Genomic DNA, 18,473 nt, shown 5'->3' with positions numbered 1-18,473 from the left:
AGGACATAAGCATGAGACGAGTTACAAAGTAGAGTCAGGGTATGTGAGATCAGATTTTTCAGAAGTAAGGATAACGAGGATGATAGGTGCCATTTTTATAGTTCTATAAGGTTTTCCAATGTTTTCCATACATTTTAGTATTTGATCATCCCAAAAGTTCACTTCACAAAAATTTATTTATAAAGTCTGCTTTAAAGACACGGTTTTTTTTTCCTGTTTGTTTCTTAATCTTTGCTGATACCTCCAGTTATAGTAAATTTAAAGTTAGTTTTAGGAAAAGCCACATGATATGTTGGACACCTGAAAGTGAGTGACAGCTAAAGAGAATAAGTAATAAATATAATAATCAACATCAAAATTTACAATGAGGCAGTTTGGTCAGGGGAAAGAGTGCTCTAATTGGAATCAGAGGACCTGAGGAAAAATGATGCCTCTCACTTTATGGATCACCCTGGAGAACTGTTAACCTTTTCTGGAACTCAGTTACTTAATCTAGAAAATAAAGTGTTTGGAGTAGATGATCTAAAGCTCTGAATCTATACTTCTCTATTACTGTGACTCTGAGTACATGTATACTAGGTTTAGGCTGAATAATTAGCTATACCCTACAGACTTTATCAAAAGAATAACAACAATTTTGCTGATAATCTGATTATTAAAGTCTAAGGTATGCAGAGACCCGGTACGTATAATTTTATCTTGGTTGATGTAGAAATATTTTGTTTTATCTTTTACTTTGTACATAGTCATTACGAACTAATTTATCAATATGGACAACAGAAGGCACTTAATCAGCCCCTTTCACTCCAAATCAGCAGTTTGGAAAGGGCTGCTGATTCCAGATTTACCGTGACTGGACCTGCCAACGATCAGGAAGGTAAGAGTGACAAATTAAAAAAAATAGCTAATTTTAAAAAATAATGAAAGAGCAATCTTTAATTTCATATATATTAAATATTTACGTATATAAATATATGTATATATGTTCTATTTCCATTTTATACTTTTAAAGGGTAGGAATTGGTCTATTTTTGGTTATTTACTTAATTATCCTTGTAGGTTGATTATCCTGAACAAAACAGCCTCAAGGTATTTTGTGTTATTAATGTCTGCTTTCTCCAAAAATTTCTTTAAGCAAGTTACAATAACAATTATCAGATTTCTCCATTGTTCTAAATGTAATTAATGAAATCATGTGAAAAATTTTGAACATATTTCACATGTATTATATGTAGTGATATTAGTTATTTTTGATGCTAAAACATGGGAAAAATAAGTACGTAAACGTCTCCTGTAACTGTAGCATGTTCACACACAGAGGCACACCGACACAGATGGGCTCATCTAATATTTGGACATATAAAGGCAGAACGGTAAAACAGCTGGAGAGCAAAGCCTTCTTCCTTTTTGGAAGTCTATGAAAATCACTTATCCAAGCTTTGGAAATGGATACATTTTAAACGTTTCCAACATTTCTAAATGTTCATAAAGCTTTCAGTTCAGAGATACCAAAGAGGATGCAAAAGACACAGAAGTTAGGGGGAACAGGGGACAAAGGTTTGAAAGGTAATACATATATGTTCCTAGATTTTTGGTAGATATTTGCACATGTGCCCACTTCCAACATCATCCTAGGAACACTTCCAATCTCCTGATTCAGGCCGTTAAACTTTCAAAGAGAAGAGATTTTTCTGAGTGGTTGCCTAATATTGAATCCTGCCAGCTGGGCCATTGGGAATCTCAATGACCTGGGCTTGCAATAATAACTTCATCCCGTATTTATGAGTTTTCTGTTTCAAATCAATTTACCCTTTACCTTGTGAGAAAAGCAGTGTGGGTATTCTGTTTACTTCCATTTGAATGGTGATGAAACTAAGGAGCAGTTAGCTTAGATGCCTTGCTCATGCCAACAGAGCTCCAAAGAAAGTGTGATCATGCGCATATTACACTACAGATCTGAAAGAGATGAGCTATGTAAATCGTTCCTTAAAAGAAATAAGAAATCACAATGGCACAAGAAACAGTATTTAATTTTAAGTATATCTAGTACAGTCTAAAATCACATCCTTTTCAGAAAACATTCCTTGCTTATAGCTTGTCAGGTGATGAATGAACTTCATTTTTCTTCGTTTTCTTCGTTTGTAAAATAGTATATCTCTAGCTACATACATGCAAATAGAATGAACTTTTAAGATTAAAAATGTCAAGTTGTATTCCTCAATTTCTATTATGTTATCTAGAGAAAGAAATTTAATCAAATTTTTTGAAATTCCAAATCAAATTGTAATAAAAATAATTGTACTTAGGAAACTCAATGAAGGTGGAATGTCTATGAATTTCATCAAACAAGAAAATTTATAGTCTACAAGACGGAAATAAATATAGGGAAAACTGAAAGGATTGTTACTGATAGAACTATTCATAAGTAGGTTTGTGACAGATATCTGAATGCAGACACTGACTTTATGAAATATATAATAACCAGAATCATTTTCTATAGAAACCCAAATCAGAGTGTAAGCGCAACCATAGTAAGGTTAGAATTTTAAAAGCTTCAAACAACTAGGGATAGGAATAGGAAGAAAAAAATTTCTTTTTTTAAATATATTTTTATTAAATATGTATGCTTTCCTTGAAATACTCATTCTGTACCATAAGACATTTATTTGTTCTATCTCATTTATGTTCATCCAAGAATTAGTAAAATTTGTTATCTGATACACGAGTGTGGCAGTACAGCATAGCTTCATGCAGCATTAGACAAAATTGGTGATGACTTTTTTGAACTTGAGGAGTCACTGAGCTGTGACCATGAACCTCAAATCTTCATTGTTTTGAGGGGAAGATGAGAGTAGTAATAAAGTGAGGACATATTTTCTTGAGTTTTATTAGTAGTGAACCCTTTGCGTACACATTTTCTTATAAATCATATTGGCAAAGGAAACCAGGCTCTTATCATGAAGTATGAGTGTGATAGAGTTCCGATCCTGGGGCCTGGTAGTCATTTTTCGTTCCCTGAAGCAACATCTTCCTTCCTTGTAATTATTTCTTGTTTTCTTTTGTTCACATTGAGAATAAGCCCAAATTATTTGTCAGAGAAATTCGAAATTTTCTGGTTTTCTGGCATTTTGACAAATTATTGTATTCTGGGGTGGAGCATTCCCTAATCAGTAATTCTCATTTCTTTGATATTTTAATTCAGGGTTATGGTAGCAAAGTCACAAATTATCCCAAAACATTGCAATCCAAAAGTCTTTTTTCTCTCTCTCCCTGATGATTGATATTCAGTTTTGTTTTCATGAAGCCATTACTTTAATTGAGTAATGTCATCTTGTTGCACAACTCTTCATGGGTAATACAAATTGGAAATGCTGACAAGTAAAAGTTGTCCTTCCCAAGTCAGACAGTGCTGTAGTGTAGCTAGATAAGACAGGCAGGATTTAGGACTAAGTGATCTAGTCCTGGCTCTGCCAGGTATTGTGTTGAATTAAGAAATCCAGTGCTCTTGTTAATTACTTTTCTCTTCTTGTCCTTAGCTTTAGGAAACAATGAGATGAATTTCAGTTTAATGAGTGGGTTATATAAATGTCTGCCTCAGGATACAAGCCCATATCACACAATTCTTTTTGGTGATAAAGACAAGACTTGTATTTCCGTTGGCATGAATTATCTCCTTCTGCAAGAGCAGGTTAGCACCTTCTGTGAAACTTCGGGTGGCAGAGAATTGACTTGAGCACTGAAAGGTGAAGGGATATATTAATTTTCACGTAGGCAATATCACAATCAAAGGTGCAACAATAATCCTATATACAAAAACTTGCACAGTAGTACCTGTTTCTTGATGCATTTACCTTTGTGCTCCCCTCCAGAAGGGCTCTAGAGCACGGCCCCATATTTCAGCGGACCAGAGGACCTGACTTTGACTATACATACATACATATTTATGTATGTGTGTGTATCTATGTATACGTGTACATATACATATATATCAATAATTGAAAATTCCCAAAGTTAATAAAAAGTTTTGCATATGTTCATTGATGCAACCAATTCCTCTTGTCAAACTAATTGTAAATACTTAATAAACAAGAAATCCCTGATAAAAAAAAAGCTTTGAATTTAGTAATATATTGTGGACTGATGAATAGTAAAGGTAATTATATAGTTTTGTATATTAAACAACATCTTAAGACGTTTTTGGACTGATATATAGTAAAGTCATTTAATATTTCAAAATAGACAATGGCTGATGTAGGAATTTAAAGATGTAAAATTTCTTCCTCTAAGGACATGAACGAATTGGGCATGCAGGTGAAAAAGCCAGAACAAGAAAAAATTGAAAATCCCCAAGTAAATCCCCAATCAGAAAGACTGAAAACCAGAAGAGAGATTAATAAAATGGAAATTAAGAAAACTATTGAAGTCATAAATGAAACTTTAAGTTGGTTTTATGAAAAACCACAAAATTGAGAAACCTTTGAGCCATTTGATAAAAAAAACAAAACAAAACCAAAGAAGAAAAGCAAATTACACTATCAAAGATGAAAAGGGTTGAAGTCACCTACAATGAGCCGGAAATTAAAACATTAACTAGAAATTACTTTGCCCAACTGTATGCCCATAAATTCGACAATCTAAAGGAGATGGATGACTATTTTAAAAAATGTGAATTGCCCAGATTAACAAAAGAGGAAGTTGAGTAGTTACATAACCCTGTCTCGGAAAAAAGAAATTGAACAAGCCATCCATGAACTCCCTAGGAAAAAATCTCCAAGTTTGGATGGATTAACAATTGAATTCTATCACACATTTAAGGAACAGTTACTTCCAATATTATATCGAGTATTTGGGAAAATTGGCAAAGGAGTCCTCTCAAAGTCGTTTTATGATGCAAATATCGTTGTGATACCTAAACCAGGAAGGGCCAAAACAGAAAAAGGAAATCCTGGACCAATTTCTCTAATGAATATTGGTGCAAAAATTTTAAAAAAGATTTTAGCAAAAAAAAAAAATACAGCAACTTACCTTGAAAAGAATGGTTCATTATTAGGAAAACTATTAACATTATTGATCATGTCAAAAACTAACAGAAACCACATGATTATCTCAAAAGATGCAGAAAATCCTTGGACAATATACAACACCCATTCCTATTGAAAAGACTGGAGAGCATAGGAGTAGATGGAACTTCCCATAAAATAATAAAACAATAAGCAGTATCTACCGAAAACCTTCAGCAAGCATCATATGCAAGGGAGATAAGCTAGATGTACTTGCAAGAAGACCAGGGGTGAAACAAGGATGTCCATTATCACCCATGTTATACAATATGGTACTAGAAATATTAGTGGTAGCAATAGGAGAAGAAAAAGAAAAGGATGGAATTAGAATAGGCAAAGAAGAAACTAAGCTATCTCACTTTGCAAATGATATGATGATATACTTAGAGAATGCCAGAGGCTCTAGTAAAAAACTACTTGAAATGATAAATCATAAACAACTTGGCAAAGTTTCAGGTTGCAAAATGAACAGATCTTCTGCATTTCTATATATTATTAACAAAGCTCAAGAGCAAGAGATAGAAAGAACAATTCCTTGTAAAGCTAGGTTAGACACTATAAAATATTTAGGAGTCTACCTGCCAAGAGAAATCCAGGGATTATCTGAATACAATTACAAAACCGTTTTTGCACAAATAAAGACAGGTCTAAGAAAGCGGAAAAACACTAGTTGCTCATGGCTAGGCCAAGCCAATGTTAAAAAAACGTGACAATTCTACCTAAGTTAATTTACTTATTCAGTGCCATAACAATCAAATTATCAGATAATTATTTTCTATAGCTAGACAAAATAAGATCAAAATTCGTCGGGAAGAGAAAAAGGCCCAGAATGTCAAGCGAACTAATGAAGAGAAATACCAGGGAAGGTGACCTTGATCTACCAGATCCCAAATTTCATTATAAAGCAACAATCATTAAAACCTCTTGATACGGGCCAAGAAACAGAAGGGCAGACCGGTCGTATAGCTTACGTCCTTCCGACGCAGTGGTCAAAGAATATAGCAATCTACACTTCGAGAAAGCCAAGGAACCCAGTTTCCTGGGATAAGGACTCACTACTTGACAATAATTGCTGTGACAACTGGATAACATTGTGGTGGAAACTAGGGTTAGAACATTGCCCAAAACCGTACACAGGAATAAATTCCAAATGGATACATGCTATAGGAATAAGGATTGATACTATAAATAAATTAATGGAGCAAGGAATAATCTATTTTTCAGATTTATGAAGAAGGGAAGAATTTTTGACTAAACAGGAGGTGGAAAGCATTATGAAATTCAAAATGGAAAATGTTGATTCCATTAAACTGAAAAGCTTTCTACAACCAAACCCAATGCAACGAAGATTAGGAGGAAAGCAGAAACCTGGGAAACAATTTTTGCAATTAGCGTCTGTGATAAAGGCCTCATTTCTAAAATAGATGGAGAAGTGAGTCAAATGTACAAGAATAGAAGTCAATCCCCAGCCCATTACCGGTCAAAGGTTATGAATAGGCAGTTTTCAGAGGAAGAAATAAAAGCTGTCTAGAGTGATATAAAAAAAGCTCTCAAGAACTTTTGATTAGAGAGATGCAATTCAAACCAACTCTGAGATACCACATCACAGCCATCAGGTTGGGTAACATGAGAAAATAGGAAGATGATGCATGTTGGAGAAGATGTGGGAGAGTTGGAACACTAATCTCTTGTGGGTGGAGCTGGGACCTGATCCAACCATTCTGGAGAACATTTTGGAACTATGTCCAGAGAGCTAAAAAATGTGCACAGCCCTTGACCTAGAACTACCGCTTCTAACACTGTATCCCCAAGAGATCACAAAAATGAGAAAGAGTCCCAAATGTACAAAAATATTTATAGCAGCTCTCCTTTGGGTGGCCAAAACCTGAAACTCTACGGGATGCATATCATTTAAGGAATAGCTGAATAAAGTGTGGCACAGGAATGTAATGGAATACTGTTTTGCTATAAGAAATGATGAACAGGAAGATTAATGAGAGGCCTGGAAATAGTAATGTGAAAAGATTGTGAGTGAAAGGAAGAGAACCAGGAGACCTTTGTACACAGCAACAACCGCTATATGGGAGGAATTTTTCTGCTAGGCGTAGCACTTCATTGCAATGCAGGGATGTACATAATTTCCAGTGGTCTCTTAAGGCAAAATGCCTTCCACATGCAGGGAAAGAACTACGAAATTTCATCACATAATGAAGCAGATCATTTTCTTTTATATTCTGTTTTGATTTGTTTTAGGATTTCTCTCATTCGTTTTAACTCTTCTATGTAACATGACCAAGGTGAAAATATATTGAATTGGAATGTAAGTGTAGAATCTATAACAAACGGTATGCTGTCTCAGCATGGACATGGGGACATACGGGGTTACAGGGAGGGGGGAATCTAAGATATATGGAAATGACTGTTGAATACTGAAAACAAATGATATTTTAAAAGTATACAATAGTTTCAAAGCTTCAAATTTTGATTTCTGAGATATATCTCCAACATGTACATAGCTTTCTTTTTCATTAATGGTAAAATACATATGTGGAAAGGGTGTTTATATATTAATAACTTTGAATTACTAAAGGAGATGACTAAAACCATTTTTCTTTCTTGAAATAACTCTCCAAATGGCAAAAGTTTTTCCATCATGTCTTAAAAATATTTTATATACGTTCTTTCCTATATGGATAAACTAAACTTAAAAAGTAGCTTTTATATTTTTATAGTTTTGAACATACACTTCCATTAATTTTACATTTTCTCCCCCTCCTTCCCTTTCCCCCTCCTCAAGACATTCTGCAATCAGATATAGGCTGTACATGTATTTTCCTATCAAACGTTTTTTCACATTAGTCATGTTATATAGAAGAACTGGAGTGAATGGGAAGAGCCATGACAAAGAAAATAAAACGAAAGGAAAATTGTCTGCTTGACTCTGAATTCACACTCCTTAGTACTTTCTCTGGCTGTGGACGGCACTTTCCGTCATGAGTAAAGAAAAACCTTTTAAGACTGATAAATTAATGGATACCAGAGGTGTAGAGATGCCAGTAGGCAGCACTGGTAAGGAAAGAAATGAAACTGTATTATTAACTGTTATTCTACAAGTGTGCATCGAAGTGGATGTATTCAAAACATAATTCTAGCTCTTTATTTCTGAGATAAGAATATCATTTATACGTTGTTTGAAAGTACCTTATTGTGACTGCTTACATATTACGCGAATTTCCAAATTATACAACTAATTAAGGAATCATCCACACTGGGGTCCCTTGTGATATAATTGCATCAATCACTGCCATTGTTTGGAAGATATGATGCTGTGTTGCAGCATCAACTTCATAAGAGCCCCCTGGGAATCTTGAGTATCCATCCCTTCAAAAGAATCACCTTTACATGTGTCACTGTGGAGCATGTTATGTACTGCTCCATATACAAATATGTAAAACCCTTGAAGTAGGGTCTACTTGAAATGTGCGTTGCATGTTGTGTTAACACTATATTCTTGTTTTATTTCAAGAACTGATAATTGATTCTAATTGCTGTGATGCAAACGCCATAACCGGAAGTACACCAAATTATGGCTTTCATTCTTTAATTCACATAAGGGTATCCAACAAGGCTATTCGTTTTGTGGGAAGTTGTGATGGTATTATATTGCTGAAATACACTTGTTGATAAACCTTTCATTCTTTTTCTTTCAGATTCTCTTGAGAGACATCAAAATGTGAAGGTAATAAAAATGATACTGTTAATTTACATCTGATATTTATTCAAAGCTTTCAATATAACTATCTTCTTCTTATTGGTTTCATAGTCCATTCAACCCACTACAGAAAAGCATGTTTATTACACGAATGATAATCTGGGAAATGGAGTTCAGGAAAAACGAAAGTCATGTAAGTGTCCTAATTCTATAATTTAGGAAGAAAGAAAGTATATTTTTAAAAACGTAAATATTCATATCCTTTTTTCCTTCCATTTCTCCCTACTTATCTTACAGATTTAGTGGAAGAAAGGAACTTAGATGACTCAGATGATATTGACGGTATTGTCTCATTTTCCCCTTTTTTACAAGTAGGAGATTAAGTGATTTTTATTTTCAAAAAATCACACCTAATAGGAGATGTGCCCTGCAGTTTTCAGTTTTTGCTGTTGTGTTATGAGTACCGTATTTCAAGTGGCATTTTTGTACTTGCTGCCTCCTTTCTACATTTCCCAAAGCCACATAAATTGAGTTATGTATGTATTATCGCAATTCAAGTTAGTATTTATTAAGGAACGATTATTTATCATGTGAATATCACATTCTTGCTGCTTTATTGGACGATGGAAAGATAAAAACAAACAGTTTTTTTGCCTCAAGAAATTTACTTTCTCTGAAGGGGTACAACGTACAAACTGTGTTAAAATGTCAGTAGTATGGAAGGTAAGGGAGAAGAATTACACTGCTCCAGGAAAATTGAGGGGTGAGAGATCAGGAGAAAGGGTATTGGTTGTGGAAGAAAGGTTTCATAGCCCCGAGAACTGCAGCAATAAGGTACCACAGAAGGATTGAGAGCAAGAGAATGGCCAGTTCAGGGTCTTAAAGAGATTACTTGATGACTTTGTGTAGAAGGAAGCAGAGAAGGTAGAATTCAGAAATATGAAGACTGCTTAGTAAGCTATGGCAAAAATCCAGGTAAAAGTTGAGGAGTTCGTGAAATGGGGGTTCTTTGATACTGATGAAAAGGGAGAGGATGACAGATGTGATGGAGGTAGAATCAACAGGGACTTAGCAGCTTTTGCATGTGTATGTTTCTTCATACACACACATACATGTATGGATGAGAGGAGTATCAAAGATACGGGCCCATATTCCTGAGAAGATGGCATGCGTTTACCAAAGATAAAAAGTATTAAAGACTGTAGATTTAAGAGCTGGAATGGAGAGAAAAGAAAATGATGAGTTCAGACTTGTTCATGTTGAATTTGAAGCTCCAGGAGGACATACAGGCTGAGAGATCCAGGAGCCAGTCCCAAAAGATGGTGCCCAAAACACAGAACAGTATTTAGGTGTGGTCTGACGAAGGCAGGGGTCAGCTGGATTTATATCTCCCTTCCTCTGAACGTGATTTCTATTTTGATGAAATCTAAAATTGCTTTGTCTCTCACGGCTATTATATTGATTCAGAGAAAGCACATCATCCAAAAAACTCCCAAGAAATTCTGACAACCATTTCTATGTAATTCTCTATCCTGTTCTTGTACTTGCGTTTGTTATTCTGCCCAGAAAGATGACTTGTAGGAATTTGTCAAATGCTTTTCTGAAAGGGAGGCAAAGTATAATGACAATAATACCCTGTTCCGTCAGTCTAGTAAGATTGTCAAAATGTGAATATAGTCTGCTATGACGTGTTCTGACCCTATCTCAAGAAATCATGAGAGTTGCTAACAAATAGCATCAGAGGAGGTTATCCATGAAGCATAGAACTTGAACAGTATGTGATCACGATCATGTAAGGTCAAGAAAGAGTAAGAACGAGGATAAAGGCTATCAGATTTAGCCTTTAGAGACCATTGCTAATCTTGGAATCAGCAGTTTCTGTAGAAGGTTAGATCCAGGGCAGACAAAAGGGTTTGACAAATGAATATAAATAACTCTACTACTTGGACAGTGAAAAGGAGGGCAGATATCAGATAATATATTCCCCACATTCCGTGAAGGCTAGCAAGCCTCTCTCCTTCTCTTTCATCATTGAGAAAAACAAGTAACCCAATGGATTGATTACTCCTGGCCTAACTACCAAAATGATCACACATGACCATTGTTCATTAGTTTACCTTTAATTTTCAAATTTTACAATATCATCTGGAATGAATACATAAATCAATCCTCACAGCTTCCTGTGATTTGGTATAAAATGAACATCTCACAAGCTACTTAAAATGCAGCAGTTGATTGAGATTACAGAATAATTTGATGAATGCATGATTAGTGAAATCGAATTTTCTTATATTCATTCCTTTCTTGAAAAGAGAATACAATGGATAACTTATAGCTGTCCTGATTGCCACTGCTGATAAGAGGGGGAGGTTTCATTTCTATGAGAAAAATACTTCTGAATAAAATCACCTGTTACTTAAACATTAATGCCCATTTAACCCAATAATTGGAATTTAAAGGATCATCAGAGGAAAGTCAAGAAAGTTTTGATAAAAGTGACCTGGAACAGGTATGTAATAATAATATTCCAATTTCTGATATTTTGTATTATGCAAAGTGCCTTTCATGCTAGTTTGCTTGCAAGACTTTCATAACTTGGTTTACTTTTCAATGCTTTTTGCAATAACTTTAGAAAATAATGCATGTTTCAGTGACAACGAATAGGAATAGTTAATCTGAAAATGAATAATTTTAGAAATTGTCTCCTAGTCAAATATGTCCATTGTGAATGCTAGAAATTTGATGATAAAGCTGGAATTTACTTCATTTCTCCCTATATATTAAAGAAGAATGTTTATAATCAGGAAGATGTGATTATATATATTATACATATGATATAATAATATATGATTATATATCGTTATTTTATATACGTTATATGATATCATACATGATATCATACATATATATAATAATTTTCACAAGATTCCTAAATAATGTAGCTTCTAATGGGTTAGGTGGCATACTAGGTAGGGTCAATAAGACCTAATTTTGAATCCATCCTTGGATTCCTAGCTGAGTCTATGATACTGGACAAGCCACCTTACATTTGTAAAATGATTATGAATATTGCTTGTCTCACAAAATGGTTGTGAGAATGCCACGAAGTTTTGTGAAAATCTGAAAGTGCGACAGAAATGTTAGCCATTGTTGTTCTTTAAATATTTGTTTTTTTAATTTTCCCCTGCTGTCATGTATTTTACAGGACACAGTACAGATGGATGCAAACAATTGTGATGACCTCACTCAGTCTTCTGACACAGCTACAGAGGGTGATGATTTACCTGCCTTGAACTATAAGAATGTTTTGTTAGTGATGGAACAACTTAGTGTTGGTTGTGATGGTACGAACGTTTTACAATTTCTTAAGAAAATAACAATGTTCAACAGAAACCAAAGATGTGTGTGTATGCAAGAAGATACAACTGAAGTCCTAACCCATTTTCTCATAGCAAAGTAGAGGTCAGCTTAATCTCTGGCAGGCCTTCACCAAAGAATCACTAAGTACCTATTGTGTGCTAAATATTCAAAGTTTAGATAAGTTTCCTCATTCAATGTGCAATCTAGTACGGAATATAGCCTACATAGATAACTCAAAAATTAATATGTATATTCATATATATATGTATATGTACATATACGTATATATGTACTATATATGTGTGCATACATATGCATATATATATGTATGTTTGAGAAGCACAGTCATATTGCTGTTTGAGGTTCAGTGGGGGAAAGACTATCAACATTACAAAATAAATAACCTGTGTGTGAAGGTAGCATTTGAGCTGACTTTTAAAGAATGAGTATGAAATCAGTAGGTAGAGATCATGGGAAAATAGGGAGATGAAATGAGCATTTTCAACCATGGAAACTCTGAGTAGAAAGGTAAAAAAGTGACACTGAAAAATCCAGTTTTTCTGGACAATATATACCTGTAAGAATTAAATATGGAAAGTTAGGATATTGCACATTTGCACAGGGCCTTGATTTTGTCTGTAGTGCACACACTTAAACGTGGAACTTCAGTTTCATAACGTATAAAATGTCATACTTCACAGGATTGTTGTTGGAGGAGGTGTATTTTGTAAGCCTCTAAGTGCTATATTATATAATCTGTGTTATTAATATTGGTTGGTAATAGGAGAACCATTGAAGAGACTGAACTGACTACGAGTATAAAGGTCTCAAGGAGTGAACTCTTTCATGAAAAGAATAGTCAAAATATGATAATCTTTCATAAAATGGCCCCAAATATCAAACATCTTGTAAATATTCTGCCTAGTTTTTATAATTCTTCTCTCAGCATGGCATAGAGGATAGTGCATTGGACACGATGCCATGAATAGCTAGGTTCAGATTCTGCCGTTTACACGTTCCAATTGTGTGAATCTTAACAAGTCTTTTAACTTCTCGGTGCCTCAGTACCTTCTTTTCTTTGAATCGGTGAGCTAACCAGTTCCCTCAGTGTCAGCTTCGCTTCTACTCCAGTGTGGCTACATCCAGCAACTGGGTTCTCTCTTGTTGCCTCACTTCAGTTCAACAGTGAATGAATATATGAAGAATTGGAAGTTACCAAGGAAAACCCAATAATCAAGTTCGTTGAAACTGTAACGACATAACGAACATTTCTAACTCTGGATTAGGTCTCAATTTGACTCCATATGTCTCTCAAGAATAAAGGGGCAGCTATTTTCTTTAGTGCTCAGAACGATTTTTGACCTTCCTCTGGTGTTTCAAGTTACCAGAGGTTTCGCCAATGAATAAATGAGGATGGATATTTCAATGTGTGAATATTACATACTTACTGATATTATAAATCTCTAAAGAGGAAACAGTGTTTCCATACAATTATGTAAAGCAAAACATATTTATATTTCTAAAATAATTCAGTATATTTTCATTATGTAGATATTAAGTATATAATCCCTTGGATGAATCTTATTTGTCCCACCCAGAATACACCTCAAAATATTTCCTTTTCACAAATATTTTTCTTTCATTGTGAAGAATTCTGAGCTTTCAGATTTTTTTATATCAATTAATTTGTCACTTAGAGATTGTGTTTCATTGCCTACAGTGCACACATAGAAATAGGTTATTGTCATCTTCAATGTAAATTTTTGACAACGCATTATTTTGCAATATGTGAGGATTTATACGTGGATATGATTTTGTCATTGCCAGAGTATTTGAATTCTAAGTATACTGCTATGGTTCAGCGGATTTTAAAATACTCATATTTTTATTGACTTGCGTTTTTCTCTGTACAGATTTTATTAAACTTGTGAAAAATGAAGATGCAATACTTAGATATGATCGATCAGTGGTACGTAAAAAAGGACATTGTCCATTACTCACCAGGAAAGTGAAGAGTTTAGAAAACAAGATTTGTGGACTGCGGGAAGAATTATCAGAAACAAGGCAAATGGTGTCTGACTTAGAGCAACAAAAAGCAGAATGGAAAAGAGAACTCCTTAGCACGAGGTATGGAACTCATGATTTTAAACAAATCCTTGGAAGCTTTTTTCTTACCGTTGAAGAAATGTGATAGAGGATTTGAGGTTAGGAAGGCCAAAATACCACCTCATTCAAACAGTATTATGAATGAGCCCTACTTACTCATTTTTACTCTGTGGATATCAGGTAGAGATGCATTTGTAGTGAATTTTGAAAACTGTAACACAAGTAGCTGTGTTTCATTTTTTTCAACATGAAGTAAAAAATCACTTCACTAATCAATAGTAATGGAAAAATGGATGTAATTTCATATGCATCCCCCTCTACACTTTTCACCGGCGTCTTTGAAATGTATCAGAACTCGGGAATTTGGAAATAATCTTTTGTTCCAGCTCCATACAATTTATGGAATTTCTCTTCATTGAATACAAGAAACAAAAGCATCCAAGTGAATATATGATACAGTTTTGATAGAATTAAAGTGCCCTGCAGTAGCCTGGATAAAAAAAATGGGTCCCCTCTGATTTTGATGACAACTGGCAGAGGGGCAACAAGTGCCACGCAAAGACCAGAGTACCACGGGCAGGTCACCTGGAATGAATTCACAAACTCAAACATTTTTGACATCAAGGTAAAGCTTTCTGACACTTTTCAGCAGCAAGGGTTCTTAGGGAAACTGCAACCCTAGCTGGGTACAGGTAAAGTTTATATACGATAGTCTATAGGAAAACATGTGCCAAATATGCTAAGCAGATGACTCAAGGTGAGACTAGGCAATGGTTAAGCAGAGGTTATTTGTTAAAGGAACATGTAATTTTGGTATCTACCTGGCAGGTATTATACGCAGAGTTCACAGGGAAATAGCATAAGGAGGAGTGGCAACTGCATAGAGATGCGGTTTTAGGACTGAAACATCCCTAAGTCCACTAGTGGTCAGGACAGACTAACGGATGCCAGATTGGTCTCACGAATATCTTGTTGGACAAGAAAAATGTAAGGGAGTGTTCCTATATCTAAATCGAGGAAACATATGATGGGTCAATGAGTAGTCAATGTCGTTCTGGCCATGTTCACAGACTGTTCAGCCAGCACACAGCTGTTCAAACTTCTGAATTCTATGGTTGTAACTGGCTATTGTATCAGGTAAGGAGATAATAGTTGTTGCTGTGACAGGCTGTTTTCTTGCACTGGGGAGAAACTGCCTGAGATAATGTTTTGAGGCTAGGGAGAAATGCGATTTTGAAAGAGAAACGTGATTTTAGAATTGTGTCCAAGCACAGGCACCCAAGAACTCCATCAGTTTCTGACACATCCTGACTTTGTGAGCCTGTGCAAGTTACGTTTATTCTCAGTGTTATAGGGAACAGAAACAGGTCAACTCAAAAGTGTAGAGCACGGACCACTCTGCATGAACAGAGGGAGTTCCTTGACAGGGAGTTCCCTACATAGATCGAGTTCCCAATAAATTAATCTTCTTTTCCTTTAGAAATCCAGATGAGTATATTCAATGGTATTTCATCCTTATTTCTACTGCATTGTCATTGAAAAAGGACAATTTTCATCTAGGGTTCCCGGGAAGCAAGAAGAAATTGAGCAAGACGCTGAAGAAAAGCTAGTTCTAAAAATGAGTCACCAGTTCAGAAAAAAAGAACGACGTGGTGAAAAAGTGGAGCTAAGACAGGAATTTCAATACCCTCTCAGAACTCTGGACCTGGAATTGAGAACAGAAACAAATCATTCGAAACAGGTAAATTGGAATTTTAAAGTCACTATTTCCATCTGTTCTTGGTAAGAAAACTTGTGGGTTCCCTGGGAGTGGGGAAGTGAACATCATACTCTTTTTAATCTTGAGAAAGGACTAGGATTTTTATGTCTAGTGTAAGTAAGTTGGGTCTAATCATTTGTAGATATGTACTCATGAATATAAAAAAATATATATCCCATGCAGTAGCATTAGAATGTAAAATTGCAGTCTAAAGAGCCATGAAAGAGTAAAGTGAAATTAGTACTTTTTAAAGTATATCTCACAGTAGAGGATCACTATGGCGTAGTGAATAGAACTAACCTGATATCCAGAGAAACCTGGGTTCAAATGTTGCCACGGAGTTCATCTCACCTAACCCTGAGCCAAAGGTTTCAAAGTCCCCCAAATCTGTCCATAGAACTCAGTGCTGGAGGATCTGTTTGACACCACTGCTCTATCCTCAACTTTGATAGGAACATAAGTTCCAGAGGATTCCTCTCCATTTTTAGAGAGAGTCTCCTTATCTGAAAATACTTTGGGCAATGCAAGTGCAAGTTCGTTCTCTTTTTCTCTTCCTTTCACTACACTTTAGCACACATCCTTCAGGCTTTCAGAAGAGTTTATTGGTCTCTAGGGTCTTTATGTTTTACTTATTTACGTGTTGATTTACTTAAAATTATTGCAGACTTTCTACATGGAGGAAATGCAAACTCTCAAGAAGTCAGAGTACTGGACTGAGCCTATTCATAACATGATATTTAGTGAGGATTACTGTCAAATTATACAATTAGTTACAAAATTAGGTTCATACGTATGAGTTGGGGGAAATAGGTTTAGATAGCATTTTGCCTGAAAAGATATAAGAATCGTGGCCAGTTCTAAACTAAAGTTGATTTATTGATGTTATTTGAGAACCCAAAAGCTAGTGTAATTTTGCATCTTATTCAGAAAAGTATAGCTTCCAAAATAGAGAAGGCGAAAAGCACTCTCTACTCTGAAGTGAATAAGTAGATAGGCTTATGTTGTTTAACTCATTTGTGGCTTCCTCAGAATTATGCTCGCTAATAAGCAGGATGGCAAACAGGATGAGAAAGGCCCTTGGGGACCATGACTTGTGAGGATGTGTTCAAGAAAACAGAGCTATTGATCCTTATATGTTCAAGTTTTTGAAGGAGAGTCATGTGGAAGAAGGACGAAGCTTGCTCTGCTTCAGTCTAAGGAGAAGAGCTAAGAGCCATGGATAAGAGTTGCACAAATGTACATTTTTAAGATTAATGAGAAAAAACTTGCCAACAAAGAGAACCATCCACAAATCGAATGAGTTCACTTGAGATATGGTATCTATCCTCACCTGTGAAGACTTCAAGCTGAGGCTTGTAAGAGTTAGGGACTTAACCCTGGGTGTTTATCGCCCTGAGGAGTGATTGAGTTTCCTTTCCAACTTTGAAATGCTTTCCTTCTTGTTGCTTTTCCTTTTCAGTAGCCTGTTTTTCTTTGAGTTTTTAAAGTTAGTGTCCGTGCTTTGTCGGATTCTGTATTCCAGTTAAAGGTAAAATGTTGTTGCTGACTGTTGAAGGAAAATGATGATGAAAATTTTATGAACTTCTTGTCCGCAGGACGAAGAAGAGCTAAAGGAAACTCAAGGACCACTTTTTCCGGGGCTAAATGTTATAGCTTTGCAAAGTGGGATTCTGAACAATCCTCTTTCGAAGCAGAAAGAAAACAAAACAACTGCTTCCAAAATCACTCAGACTTCTGAGATATTTACTTTGGTCATTTTCAAATCTAACTACATATTTTGAAAGTTCAGATTTCGGTTCTTCATTTTGGGACATCTTTGTTATCCTCAGTCCTGTCCATCTGTCTGCAACAGATAGTTCAGGACACAGCTAGTGACTAAAATCAGCACAATACTGTTTGTCTTGCTTGACCGTTTCTTTTTCTTTTAATTGAATGATCTCTCCCGAGACCCAACTTTACGTCTACTGAAAAAAGTTCCTGGTGCACAACAGTGCCTCTTCCTTTCTGGACATAGGAAAGGGGCAGCACATCAGTGTCACTAACTCCTAGCTTAGAGAGAGAAAGGAATGCAACTAGGTAGAAGGTGACACCTCAAACACAAACCATTTTTCTTCCTTGATTAAGGGATATCATCTGCTTGTACTTTTCAGGGAAGAGAGTGAGGGTTCTGAAATATATGTTAATAGATTGCTCTATTTCACCTTCTTGTCTCCCTCATCTTTCATTAAAGAAAAGGAATAAAAGTATTTGCCACAGAAATAAATTTCACTTAGGTTTCTGACATAAGGCTCTATCCGGGCCATGAATTCCTCCATTCGCTCACATTCATCATTGCTCAGCATGATAGAAACACAAGTTTCTCAAATGCCAAAATTAGAAATTTTCATTTTCTTCTGTTTTTCAACAGTTGTTTGAAGTAAACCATTTGGGTTGTTGGCCCTTAGTAGTCCTTTGGTGCTTGCACACTGGAGTGCTT

The 18,473-nt window shown here is 35.4% G+C and overlaps 1 protein-coding gene across 1 annotated transcript in view; it reads left to right on the top strand.

The window, feature by feature from the left end:
• The window catches only part of LOC140522468 (uncharacterized), a 55,155-nt gene that overhangs the window by 6,375 nt on the left and 30,307 nt on the right, over positions 1-18,473 (top strand). Inside the window, exons 6-14 of the mRNA XM_072637902.1 lie at positions 747-877; positions 8,587-8,715; positions 8,771-8,799; positions 8,884-8,965; positions 9,070-9,114; positions 11,232-11,281; positions 11,978-12,116; positions 14,046-14,259; positions 15,799-15,979. Coding sequence (XP_072494003.1) covers positions 747-877; positions 8,587-8,715; positions 8,771-8,799; positions 8,884-8,965; positions 9,070-9,114; positions 11,232-11,281; positions 11,978-12,116; positions 14,046-14,259; positions 15,799-15,979 — 1,000 coding nt within the window. The remainder of the gene's footprint in view (positions 1-746; positions 878-8,586; positions 8,716-8,770; positions 8,800-8,883; positions 8,966-9,069; positions 9,115-11,231; positions 11,282-11,977; positions 12,117-14,045; positions 14,260-15,798; positions 15,980-18,473) is intronic.

Source organism: Notamacropus eugenii, chromosome 2 (assembly GCF_028372415.1).
Source record: "Notamacropus eugenii isolate mMacEug1 chromosome 2, mMacEug1.pri_v2, whole genome shotgun sequence".
Classification (NCBI taxonomy): Eukaryota; Metazoa; Chordata; class Mammalia; order Diprotodontia; family Macropodidae; genus Notamacropus; species Notamacropus eugenii.
This window is presented reverse-complemented; position numbering and strand designations above follow the sequence as displayed.